The following is a 13400-nucleotide window of genomic DNA, read 5'->3' as shown; positions in this document are numbered from 1 at the left end:
TCTAACTACTGTAATTTTAACAATTTGCAGAGGCTTTAGTGAGATATTGTTGGGAAAAAAGCAGTAGCAGCAGTGTAGTAAAGGTAGGAAGGAAAAAAACTCATGCAGTTTCTTTAGACTTAGTCCTCCAGACTTAAAGATGGAAAAGAATCAACTTTCACCTTTTCCTTTATTGCATCAACCTGCAAAGGAATTCAGAAGTGCAGCTTAGAAAAAAAAAATCAAATTCCATATGTAGCATATAATGGTAGAATTAGCAACATAAAAATCAGGGAAAAACACAGTTAATTGATAAGATACAAGAGGAAAAGTAAAAACAAATGAAACACCAGAAGTATCTGCTTCAGAAAGCCAACTGTGGATTGTATTGGTTACTAGTGTTTGACTGATAAGTCAAACTAAGAATACAATAAGGTAAATCCTTTTACACCATTTATAGTAGATGTTTAATATAGATGCACTAAAAGTTCTAATTCAAGACTAGCACACTCAAAAAAAGGTAACATTGATATTAGTTTGGACAGATGTCAAAGTATCCCATAACCACCAATAGGATACACTTGAAAAAGTAGTTCTTTAGAAACCAACACCAGTTGCTTTCTGCCAAAAATTTTCTGCACCAGTTTGACTCTGCAACAAGTGGCTCTAGAACAGCCATAAAAAAATTTTTTTTATATATATATATCCATCCCTTTGAACATTAACAGGCAAATCCTCTGTGCAACGAAATATGCATTACTTGTTTTATCACTCAAAGTAAGATTACCTAGAAGTCCCTAGCTGCAGAAGCTTTATCATAAAAATTAGGGAGTCCAAAGAATAAGATGGATGGAAAACGACTGACGAAAAAAAATGCTCAGCGAAGTCAGCGTAGCTGAAGTTGTCCAAGAAGAGTCCAGTGACACTGGAATTGAAAACACTAAGAACAAACGGGTGCTACAGTTAAATAGCTTATGGCTTTTTCTGGAGGTTTATACATACGTAAAGCCCCAGAGGAAAAAAATTCTTATATAGTCTCAGATTTATCTGGAGAGTTTTCCTGGAAGGAAAGCATCCTGAAAATAAAGGATTTTTTCAAACAAAAAGCAAGCAAGAGTGAAAAGAGGCTAGTTAAAACTAGAGTTGAGTGTCTTATGGAACTAGACCCATACATGTCCTTGAATATACATTCAAGTAGTCTGCTTCATAACACTTAACTTTCCAGAGAGATTCCACCCCAAAATGAGTCTAGATTGAGAGGATTACAGTGAATTGAAATGACAAATTGTATCCTTTGACTATTCAAGTAATTGCTGAGCTATCCAAAACACTGTTTTTCACTAAAGAGCATGGCAGACATGTGTAGATTCAAGAGTATATATAAAACATCTTGTTCTAATACTCCTGTCGACTTAACTGCCTTTTTTTTTTTTTTTTTTTTTAAACCTGGGCATGCTAACCCATAATACATGGGTAGTTTCCAGACTTCCATAGTCTAGGGGGAAGAACAGTTTGACAAGGAGAAAGTTTTGGAGCAAGCATCACATTATCTTTGTATTAAGCAGAGAATTATTACAGATGCCGGTTCTTCTAACTGGTAGTTAGGGAACTATGTGTGGATGTTTCATTTTTCCTAGCAGGTAGGACTTTAAAGTGAAGCTCCCTGCCCACCCCGACGAACTGAAAAGAAGAGTGAACATAAGTCAAGACAGACATTTGACAAAGCCAATGTTCGTGGCAGGTGAAAAAAAAAAAAGTCTAAAACAGAAAAAGCTCTTACCTTGGTCAAATACTCCTTCATGACCTGAATAAAGTAGGGCATGGCAAAGTCCATGATGTTGTGCCTCCATGCAGTTTCCAAGACAACATCTGGCCTTAGAAGGTCATAACAGGTGAAGAGACAAGCTCCAAAACATTCTCTTTTTTCTTCCTGCAAGAACCACTGCAGCAATTCTTCTGCTAACTCTGTATCTTTGGATTCTGAAGCATATTGCATCGCATCCTATAAAAAGGACAAGAGAACTGCTCATAAAAAAAAGGTCACACTTAACACACTGGAGCAGAAACTGTGCTAGGCATACCAAGTTTGGTCAAAGCAGTAATGAGCCATTAAAAAAAACAAACCACCAACTAGACACCCACATCCCCCCACCCCCTACTTGATCTTGGGGATTTAGGCTTCCAAGATGCAAAACGAGCTTAAGTACATTATAGCACTACCACCAGAGGGGGTAGGATCACTGATATTAAAGTAAGCTATGTGAACATCAGTCTGCATAGTTTTAATGTTACATTTTCCAGTCTGTCACCTTGTATAGTCTGTCTTTCTTGCAAAGTTCTACACTCTGTTTCCAGCGATTGTTGCCTTTAAAGAGATATGCAGCAATTCTTCTAAACTCAATCAGCTCGTGCTTCTCCAAACGTTGAGCAAGGGAGATGTTGTCAAAGTTGTCATAGGCATCTATAGATGTCCTAAGAGCCTGAATTGGAATAGAATTAGTCATTGAAACCTCAGTGCTTAACTGCGTTCCAGAAAGGGTCAATTTATGTTTTAGATAACACCTGAGCTGTTTGCAGAGTTCCTTTGCTCAAACTTGAGTAGATTTTCAGGATCTTAAGTAATCCTGCAGTCTTTGTTATTGCAGTTAATGGATGCATAGTTATACCAGTTCATTATCTATACCAATTAGCATGCATTAAAGAAAGGTGTTTTAAACAACAAGGGCACAACATTTTAAAAAGCCTACCTGATAGTCTTCTTCTATAATGAAGAGATTATTCAGAGACTCATTCACTGATTTGTTGTTGTGGTTTTGAACTGAGCGCAAGTAGGGTTTAACAAGTGGAAGCTGTTTAGCCTTTAAGAGAAGATGTTTTGACATGAGAATCCTGAATATAGCAGCATAGCACATTATAAGCTTGTAGATGTATCTGCGACAAACATTCACTGTCACTCAATTGGAGTCAAAAACCTTTAAATGGAGCCAAATGCTTTATCTCCACATGTAAAGCATTTCATAATTATAGGAAAATAAAAACCAATTACCTTACTGAAGAAGTTTACAGCACGAGTATGATCCAGCCGGGGAGACAGCACCATCAGCAAATCATTGAGCAACAGGGGTTTAAATTCCAAATAAAACTGGATTGCTTTATAATACAGCTCCACATTGGCCACCTAGAGACAGCAAAGAGGATCATTTAATAGATCTTTAAGTACTTGTTCTATGGCGTTTATACATTTCTGCATGGGTTTTTCTGGTTCATTACCTCTAATGAAAATAAGATGCTTAAGTTACCTGAAACATGCCTACCAGCATTAAGAAATTTTACTTTAGAGATTTCAGATTTGCTCAAATATAAACCATCAAAGGATAATCCAATCAATCATGTGTGGCATTGTAAGTCTACTTGGCTTTTTACCATATACCCAGGGTCCCTGACATAAGCTTAACAGTGATGTAGAGGGAAAAAAAAAAAAAAAAAAAAAAAGTTATGCTGAAACTAGTATCAGTTTTTAAAGCTAGGATAGTTTCTAGCTAATGGTCTCCTGATTAGAATACAAATAAAACATGCAGAATGGTGTGGTCTTTAAAGAGGCATTTCTCACAGGATCAGGCAGTACCTTGGTGATGATATCTTTGAACTGTCCTTCTTTCCATGCATCTGTTGGGTGATTCATCATTGTGATGATGGCATTATCGTACTCTTCATATTTATCATACAAGAACACCAGCTCTGCCCAAAGATGGGCTTGTTCTGCAGCTCTTAGCACCTGTACACAGAATTGAAGTGTTTAAATACAAAATTTAATAGATCAAATAAATACATTTTAAGGCCATAAGAGGCCATTATGATAATCTAGTCTGACCTCCTGCGTAACACAGGCTAGTGGACCTGTGGTCTGTCATCAATAGCTTTCAGCACTCTTTCAACTTTGAAATCCATCACTTAACTTCAGAGCACTGATTTATTTTCATCCTGGTATTTCATTAGTGTTGAAGCTTAATAGATCAGGTGGTTTTATTATTAAGCGTGAAAATCTTAATTTTATTAAAATTTACTTTAGTTTCTTTTTATGCAACTACCTGTTCTACATGCTATCCAGAACGGCTTAAAGACATCTCACATAGTTTCAAGACTGTTACCTTGGGAATGTTGACTCTGGACCAGAATAGTTCCAAGTGCTCCCTCATCTTCTGGGGCTTGAATTTGGAGTAGAGAATTGCTAGCTCTGTAAACATTCCCATGTGGGCACGCTCAAGTCCCAGTGCTGCTTCCAACATAGTTATCAGCTCTTCAAAGTATCCACGATCCTTAAAAGACAGGTGCAGTTAAAGACCAGCTGTAGCAAGTTTGAAGCAAAGGTGATCCTGTAACACTGAGTTACAATAGCATCTGTGTAGGTATGTTGGTTGATGCTTTCAGTAGCATTAGAATCAGGAGTATCTAGTACATGTTCTCTTCATTACCTGGTAATAGTTGATGAGCTCTTCCAATTCATCTGCATGCACTACGATATGAAGTCCACACATCTGGGCTAGACGGAACTCTTTCCCATCAACACATGCAAAGCAAACCTGAAATTCAGGGGATAACAATTAAGTTTTGTCCAGTTTATGAAAAGCACAGCTTTATGCAATTGTATACTGAAGAGTCTTGTCAACATCGGTATATTAGGATTTAAGAAACACTATCAGTGATCTCAGAGGCAACCTCCTTTGATATATTTTGCTGAGCTGAACTCTTAAGATAGGGTAATTTACCTCTTTCCATGTTCGAGTGCTGTTTGCTTTCCGAGCACCATCAACAGCTGCTTGGTATTCACCTAGGTGAACCAATGTGGATGCCAAACGGCCAAAGTTTGACACGTTGTTATACAATAGCTTAGCAGCATCGTACATTTTCTCATCGTAGCAGCGATCACCAACCTAAGATTAAGTTGAAACATTAGTCTTCTAAACAAGCCACAAGTATTTATACTATAATAAGAATAGAATTTTTTTATATATTAGTGACAAATGGATATTATTTTAAGGATATACTTCTCAAGTTAGATCCATCCCCAAGTCTGAGCAAGTTCTAGCCATTAGCTAGTCATGTCTAAAGCTATTAGACAAATGTCAGCTCTGCCTCAAGTTTTGTATTTAGACTTCTTGAACTACATTACATTAAACCCAACAATTTCTTGGCAGGCCAAAGCTTGGCATTTTTGTTGGCTGAACCCCAAAATCCTATTACTATGACAGCTAGGGAACCAAGAGTAGAAACTCACTTGCTGTATGTGAGCATTATTAGGTCCATTTATGAATTCTTCCAGCTCAGCTAGACGATTTGTTTTAGCAAGAGCAAAAATGAGTTCTGTCTCCACATAGGACTCCCGGGCTTTTTTGCGTGCCATCTGTAGGTATTTCACCAGCTCTTCCCAGTTCCCTAGGTGAAGAAACTTCAAATTAAAAATGGTAAACTTTTCATGATTGAATCACCTATAGTTTAAGAGAATAAACAGGACTGGAAGTTTGCTCTGTTAAGTTAGTTTTACAATGAATTTCTGCAGGTAGCAAACACCTTGGTCCTGGCTAAAGTAAAGATGATCTGAGTTAATTGTTTCCCCCCTTGACTACAGCAAACATTTAAAGCTCTAACAGTTAAATTGCATTTTACTTTACTATTGTTAGAGTTGTTAAAAGCAATTCACTGCACAGAATTCAGAAGCCTAGGGAAAATTTAACTCTGTGCAGCCAGAACAGCTGACCAGGAGAGGGCAGTAAAAACTGCAGAGGAGCTAGCAGTGATATATACTCATTTGATGATAATGTCAACCTGAGTTTTGACCTTTGATCATTTTAGTATTCCGAGATACAGGACATACACAAGATTGAACACATTTCTCTAGTTCAGCAGAATTTAGAGCTACCCATAAGAGACTGTAGTGTCATTTAAATGACAAACACGGCTGACATGCTTTGGTTAAACTTCAGGTATCTGAACATACGAGAACAGTAGAGAAGATTCAGAAAGACTAGAAAAACTGGAAATCCTACCGCTAGCATTAGCAGCTTGAACAACTTCCATGTAGGAGGAAGGATCATCTGCTTTAATGTAGGAGTCAATTGCTTCCTTTACCATCCCTTTCTGAAGCTGGGCTTTAGCAAGCTGACTCCATACAGCAGGCTCATTGCAGCGTTCAGCAAATTCATAGGCACGATCCAGGTTTCCAATGTGTTCAATCAATACCTGAGGAAATGATGCACAGCAATCACCATCTGTACAGAAAGTTAATTTTAGGTTTCCAGACAACTAATGGTTGCACTCAATACGTTAGTTTGTTTTTTTCTTTAGACCAGTGAGTAATCAAGTTTTTTTGTTGGTTCTTTGAGAGCCAGTCTCGCTAATGCTCAGCATGACTCTCCCAAGAACTGCTAACTTCTCTTCCACCTTCTGCAAGAAACTTAAGGGGCAAGCCTAAGAATGCATAAGTAGAATATGGCTAAAGTCTAAACTCTGCTGTGTAGCTCTGATTTAAACACTCAAGGCTTGTATAATCCAAGTTGAGACCAAATGTCAGTTGGGGCTGGGGTGGAAAGAGGGGGGAAAAAAAAAAACACTAGATAAGCCAGGAAGCAATAGGAAGGTGACTGTCCTGTCATCTTTGGAAGGGGATGCTACCGCTGGTAGTCCACTTCAAAAAAGTGGAACATCAGAGCCAGAAGCACACTCCACCATTCAGGCTTTTATGCTGTCTCGAGAGCTTAAAGATTTCCTAATTGGAGAATCAGACTAGAATTTATGATACCTGCACAGCTGAAGTGTTGACATCAAATTTCCTGAAGATGGCAAAAGCCTCTTCAAAAAGCTCATTACTGATAGCAATGTTAGCAATATCTGGAGCATCATAATTATCCAGACGGTTGATATATTCCATAACACGAGTACGGTCAGCTTTAATAGCTGTGAGAATGAGGAGGTTTTGCAGGTTCCTAGTAAGAAATAGACAAGGCTATTAATGAGTGCTGAGTCAGTTACTTCACGGATTAAAGTCACTGGCTATTGTTAGAGGGGTGAATACTGTATGAAACTCAAATCCAAGGACTTCACCATCCTAAACTCTCATCCCCAAACCAAAGAATGAGCCTAAAATTAAGGTTTACTCCCCAAAGCAGCTGGAATTTTACGGCAGCAAGCCCTAGCACAGAGCTAGATGGCTTCAGTGAAGTTTGTTGTAGCTTCCTATGTATGGCTTAGAACTTTTTACCCACCTGTGTTCACTGAACACAGAGTTATCAAGAACTATTTTCTCCAGCAGTTCAATGAGCTCATTGGGAAGATCAGCAGTCATGAAAGCTTTTACAGTAACAGACACTTCTTCGGGGTCCTGCGTCTCAGACAGCGCAGTCTGCACAACCTATAGATAGAAGAATCAAGCCATGGAGAAGCTATAGTCAGCAAGTTGCAAATATTTCACTTTCAATTATAGCTTGTTCTGTCATGTTACAAGTAGTAGGAAGTTTGAGGAGACTATACCTGGTCAATAAGTGGTCTTCTGTAAGGATTGCTTTCCAGCAGTACACTCCCCCACAATTCAGGATCCTTACGGCGAACTAAGTAACGCGAGAGGCTCTTGAAGAGGGAGTTTTCATTGCATACCTAAAATGACAAAAAGGTAGATAAGTGAATTCATCTGAAATTACTTAAAGCAAACTTTTATTTAATAGATTCATAGAAATCTAAGGATGGAAGGGACCTCAGAGGTCATCTAGTCCATCCCCCTGTGCTAAGCCAGGGTGAAACACACACCGCTACCTCGATATAATGCAACCTGATAGAACACAAATTTGGATATAACACGGTAAAGCAGTGCTCCGGGGGGGGGGGGGGGGGGAGAAGAGACGCTGCGCACTTCGGTGATGTCGAACTTTCTTTGATCAACATGGTTTTGCCTATAACTCAGTAAGATTTTTTGGGCTCCTGGGGACAGCATTATATTGGAGGTAGAAGTGTACTTAGGTCACTGACAAGCACTTTCTAAATCTCCAAGTCTTGGGCCTGGGGAGACCAACAAGTTAACTTCTAATTATGTGGTGTGAATTTGGCAGTAAGTAAAGCTCATTCCAAGATTTACACCAGAAATCTGAGGACTTTCCACAACACACTGCCACTGTGGTAATTCAAAGGAATCTCACGGCTTTCAAATTTGGATCAGATCCTTGGAAGAGTTTCATTTAGATGAAAAAGCAATCTAACAGGGACATGCAGTTTTAAAAAAGAAATTTTTTAAAAAAAGTTCATGGTGCTATACTTATGCCAGTTAATTCCCACTTGTAACTTTAGCTGCAAAAGCAGAAGTTTGTTGCAGTAATGCATAAAATCTCCTCAAGATCACTCAAGTAGTTTTTTTACTTTGTGGGCGATTCCACCCCATTTTCCTGAACTCACTGGATATACGCACATTAATAAGCTCCAAGTCACACTGCCCACGCTCATAAGCCACGCATGCCAAATGAGGGTCTCTCTTCTCACAGTACTTCCCCACAACACGGCTGTCATAGTAGGGATTTTCACGCAGAAATCTTTCTGGGTTGTTGTTGCTGTCTATGTAGATTTTGGCCAGTGCATTATGAGTAGCAGGTTCCTCACAACCCTCATGAATTCTTGCTTCTAACCATGGAAGTAGCAATTTTAGCCTAGAACAAAATATATTAGTTTTATTAACAAGCCTGCAGGATCTATCAACCCAGAGACCGCCCCAGTTTCTTCCTGAAGGCATTATACACAATGGTAGGAGGATGAGTATCTCTCTCTAGTTTTCTTTATTGAAAGATATCTAGTTCGTTGAATGCCAAAAACCAAAGCCACTTCCATTAAGTTAATTGCAATGCCATCAAAGCATCTAGATGCACCTCAAGAGTCTACAGTTAAAGATTATCTATTCTTTTCCATTAGCTCACCCAGTGTCCCATACAGGACGCTACTGGAAGCTAAGGGAGAAACTTGTCACAAGGCTATAATTTGTCTTTTATAATTTAAATCACTAAGCACAGTAGCCTAATGAAGGTCTAAACCCTTCCCCCTTTTCAGATTGGTTAAAGTCTAGGGCCTAACAAACTATCAGAAATTGATAAAGTTTATTCTGAGGGAACAAACATTAGCTCTAATTCAAAGCTGTGTACAGAGATTGTTATTTGTGGAGTTGGATACCTGTTTCTTTTTTCTACTTCTGCAACAAGCTCATCAGTGGAGAATTGACCTCTCACAACAAGAATCAAGTTCTTTATCACATCTTCAGAGCAATCCACATCAAGCAATCCCCCAATGACAACAGGCAAACGGCTTGGATTCACCTAGGGCAACAAGAACACTTTACTAAAGTGACAAATTGGAGTACCAAACCATGGAGATATTGCATCTTCCTTCCCTGAGAATCCATTTATATGTATGAGAATTGCTAGAATATTGTTCAACTTCAAGTGGGCCTGCTCCATTTTCCCTGCCTGGACTCAGACAAGCTCCTGAAGACTATGACCAGTTGAGAAATCCATAGTATCTGCCTCAATCATGTGAAGATTGGCAAGAACTTACAACTTCCTCAGACTTCAGCAACAGGGCTAAGTATGTGAACTATGTAATGTGCTATTCTCATTCTGAAGAAAAGAAAGGTTTTAGGCCATTGTGGCATTCCCCTCAAATGCAGCAGCTATATTAGCTTTCATGGAGGGGGAACGGTTTGTTGTACAAACAGAAGGAATTAATAATGAAGAGTCAAGTCAGAATATTTTGGAGGTTGAACCCTCCTTCCCAGAAAAGGGTCTGTTTTCAATACTAAGGTGGCCAGAAGCAGAACCAATTTATCACACAGGAGATAAAAGATTATACAGCTATTTGTTGAGAGCACAAAGGACGTTACTTGGTTAACATCCTCTCCAAGTCTGATAGCAAACTGGGAAGTGGATTAGTTAGAAGTGATTTAGATTATGAATTTTGTGGTGTTGGTATTGCATGCATTTGTAGCCATGACAGTTCTTGTGAAAAGAAACTGGATGAGACCATATCAAGCCATTTGGACAGACGCTTTTAAGTCCCTCTGGACATTTGGCTCTTACCTTCTGTACATAAATCTCAATATATTTTTGGAGGTTATTTCTATACAGGTACAGCACAAGGTCATGGACAAAGTCAAAACGATCACATACAATGATCAGTGGTAACTGGTCAGTCAGTTTTGCTTCCTGCAAAGAGGGGGGGGGAAAAAATAAAAGAAAGAACAGAGCTATGAGTTACTACATTAAAACTGGAAAGAGTTAATAAATGAGGCAAGTCTGAGGAGACCAGTCTGATCAGAGAGAGTTTACTGTTTTTAAATCTCAGTTTTGGTTTCCTAAACTAATTTACCTGACAGCATGTTACTATTGTTCCCAGTTCATGCACATATAGTGAATTGTCAAGGTTTACACCTGTTTATAATACCTAGAGCAAAAAACCATCTGAAATTTCAGTCACTGGTCCTTGACACACCCACATCTACAAAACAGCTTTACAACACAGGACAAGTATAACAAACCTAAGCTATACTTCAGTATTTGTGAACTGCCACTGGTGTTCAGCGTGCAGGATTAACACTCTGGGATTGCAATAGGAGTCTAATAAAACCATTTTAAGGATGTAGTCTCAGTCATATGAGAGACAACTAGATATGCATGATTTGAGCTCCTGTTTCTCACCTCACACCTTAATCTGAAGAATCTCTGGTGTCCAAGGAACCCACTGTGAGTTTAACTAGGATACCTGTGCAGAGTCACATCTCTATTAAGAACCTACCCAACTACTGCATTGTTGAATCATTGACTTGTGACTGCAGAGGTCAAAATAAAAAGAAAAATAAATAAGAGCGTGCATCAGTAGCCTGTATGTCCAAAGACCTTTGAGAATGAATGCCCCAAAGTTATCTGGCAAAAGGCAACATGTCTAATTAAGCTAGAGTGGGAGCCAAATACTGTACATTTAGAGTACCCTGAAGAATCAACCATGTCAGACCCAGCTACTGAAAGTGGTTTAACATGCACATCCCAGAATGTAATTCTACATACAAATTGACACTGAAGGAGTTAACAGATGGGGAGACCTACTCTTGGGGGGAGGGAGGGGATTTACCTGGTACATGTCCTGCACATTCCACAGACACAAGGAACAGCACAAAAAATAATAGCTTCCATCAGGAATTTGACGACACAGTAACCATTCATTGAGGATAATTTGTTGATAGAAAGACCTGCTAGGTTATATACACAAAAACCTTCCCCCAATAATAGCAACATTTTTCTCTTAAAGTTTATTTTCTGGGACATTAATCAGTTTTTCTGCACAACAGATCTGAGAAGTCGTAAGTAGCAATAGGTGTATTATGCCAACAGATTTTGCTGTCACACACCACTAAATGGCTATACAACCAGGACAAAATGTGAAGGCAGGAAATGTTCCCAGATAAAGGCTGATTCTCTGGCAAGTCTATTTAGAAACAACCTTAGCTAGTCTTATGGACTGACATGGCTCTAGAAAGTGTAACAATGAAAATCAGTAGCCAGTTGGCAACTTCATACATGGTATCTTCCCATCCTCAAACCTGAAGATTTGCTCTACTGATTTCAGGTTATGGATACCACTAATTCTCCATTAGTTATTTTCTCAGAACGGCTATCCTGTAGTAGTAAGAAACTGAAGTGGGATTGGAGATTACAGCATTTATTAGTGTGGAAAAAAAGACTGAACTTTTTCCATTCATAGCTCATGTAATTAAATTCAGCTGGCATCATATGTTCTAGTTAAGATTGTTTATTCAATGTGTCCACCTCTAAGATGCTAGGGAACAGACTGCCTCAGCAGTATCCTCCAATACAGATAATATCGGCTAACTTATGGATGCACATGCAGCCTGAGGAACGGCATTCATCTTTCCTATATTACAGAAGGTCTCCATATTAGAAACAGATTAAGAACTCTTTTTTGGACTTTGTGCAATCCAGAGTGTCTGTTCAAGATATCCACTCCCACTAGGGTACACCACTAAGTAGTGATAAGTAACAAGAAATCCAGCTGCAAAATAGAAAATACTGTAGTGCTAGTCAGACTCTTTACCTTGAGGAAGTTTTTAACACGCTCTGGATCATAGCAGTTGCTTTCTCTGCAGATTCGTTCCACTTCTTTAATTTGCCCTGTTTTGCATGCAGCTTGGATATATTTGAAGTGAACATCTGGGTCCTGGCTGAAGTTTACAATTGAGCCCAAGAAATAAAATAGACCTTAAGGGAAACAAAAGACTCCAGATTAATGGTTTTCATATCAAATAAAAATCAAGTTGATGATGTGATGCAGTTTGTGCAAAGGACTTCTCTTAAGTCTCAGATTGCAGCAGAGTAGCCATGCAATGCCCAAGTAGACATATTTGAACTGGAGAAGCTGAACAGTGGATGGAACAAACACACCAGTGGAATTGTAGCTGAAGTGCAGTACTGTAATCTCTTCAGTGGAAGAGAAAGCATGCACAGAAGATAGTTTATTAGGCTCTTTGGAGCCATGCAAGCAATAGCAAAGCCACAAATCCCTCTCCCTAGGGCATAGGTTACACAAGTCCATCTGCTCCAGACAAGTAACTGAAGATTTATAAAAAGTAACAAAGTCCTGTGGCACCTTATAGATTATCAGATGTATTGGAGCATAAGCTTTTGTGGGTGAATACCCACTTTGTCAGATGCATTATTTATAGTCCAGTCTGGTTAGGAAGAGTCACTCCTTCCTTCACTTTGGTCGGTCATTGGTCCTCTACACTCAAGCTGTAGCTGAATCATGGTCCAAGCATGCCAATTGAAACAGCCATTCACTTCCATTACTAATTTCCCCATGTGGTTGAAGAATCGAATACATGGCATACTTTGGGAACGTATTAAGCAGCTCTGCTTCCAAGATGCTCCCTGGTAGGTACACATTTATAAGTATGCAATATTCAGCTAGCTCAGTTTTGCCACATATCTAATGTCTCTTGCACAAAGTTTGATCCTGCTATGCAAACAGTTAACACTTACTTGACTGCCCTCAAATGCAGTGTAAAATAGAGCAGTGATAGGCCACACAAAGATAGGATTAAGATCAAGTGTTATTTAACAATTACATGTGTAAAGCAACTACTGTGTCAGATAAACACTCAAGCATTTTTCTGAAGTCCCACTGAAATAAATGGCCAAAAGGCCAATGCTTGATAGTGAGTTTTTGGCAATTCTGTTTAGCTACAGGCTTTTTATACAGAAAGCAGCTTTGAAAGGGGACCCTGTTCACCTATATGGCAAAGGCAAGATGTTCCTTATACAAGGAAAGGCAGAAAAGCTTTCCAAGGGCTAGTGTCTCCATCTATTCCTATTCCAACAGTCCATTGG

General features: G+C 39.0%; 1 protein-coding gene across 2 annotated transcripts in view; it reads right to left on the bottom strand.

The window, feature by feature from the left end:
• The window catches only part of CLTC (clathrin heavy chain), a 52446-nt gene that overhangs the window by 6986 nt on the left and 32060 nt on the right, over positions 1-13400 (bottom strand). Inside the window, exons 14-31 of one of the 2 annotated variants that reach the window (XM_054008515.1) lie at positions 12109-12272; positions 10080-10205; positions 9178-9320; positions 8429-8663; positions 7504-7626; positions 7239-7384; positions 6776-6959; positions 6024-6216; positions 5255-5412; positions 4746-4910; positions 4452-4559; positions 4128-4295; positions 3605-3754; positions 3026-3157; positions 2727-2837; positions 2289-2459; positions 1760-1981; positions 162-182 (exon numbers count right to left, since the gene is read on the bottom strand). In XM_054008515.1, coding sequence (XP_053864490.1) covers positions 162-182; positions 1760-1981; positions 2289-2459; positions 2727-2837; positions 3026-3157; positions 3605-3754; positions 4128-4295; positions 4452-4559; positions 4746-4910; positions 5255-5412; positions 6024-6216; positions 6776-6959; positions 7239-7384; positions 7504-7626; positions 8429-8663; positions 9178-9320; positions 10080-10205; positions 12109-12272 — 2720 coding nt within the window. The remainder of the gene's footprint in view (positions 1-161; positions 183-1759; positions 1982-2288; positions 2460-2726; positions 2838-3025; positions 3158-3604; positions 3755-4127; positions 4296-4451; positions 4560-4745; positions 4911-5254; positions 5413-6023; positions 6217-6775; positions 6960-7238; positions 7385-7503; positions 7627-8428; positions 8664-9177; positions 9321-10079; positions 10206-12108; positions 12273-13400) is intronic. The other variant, XM_054008516.1, reaches the window with a different exon arrangement.

The sequence above is a fragment of the Malaclemys terrapin genome, chromosome 18, assembly GCF_027887155.1.
Source record: "Malaclemys terrapin pileata isolate rMalTer1 chromosome 18, rMalTer1.hap1, whole genome shotgun sequence".
NCBI classification, from domain to species: Eukaryota; Metazoa; Chordata; order Testudines; family Emydidae; genus Malaclemys; species Malaclemys terrapin.
The sequence above is the reverse complement of the archived record's forward strand: the minus strand, read 5'-3'. Positions and strand labels throughout refer to the sequence as shown.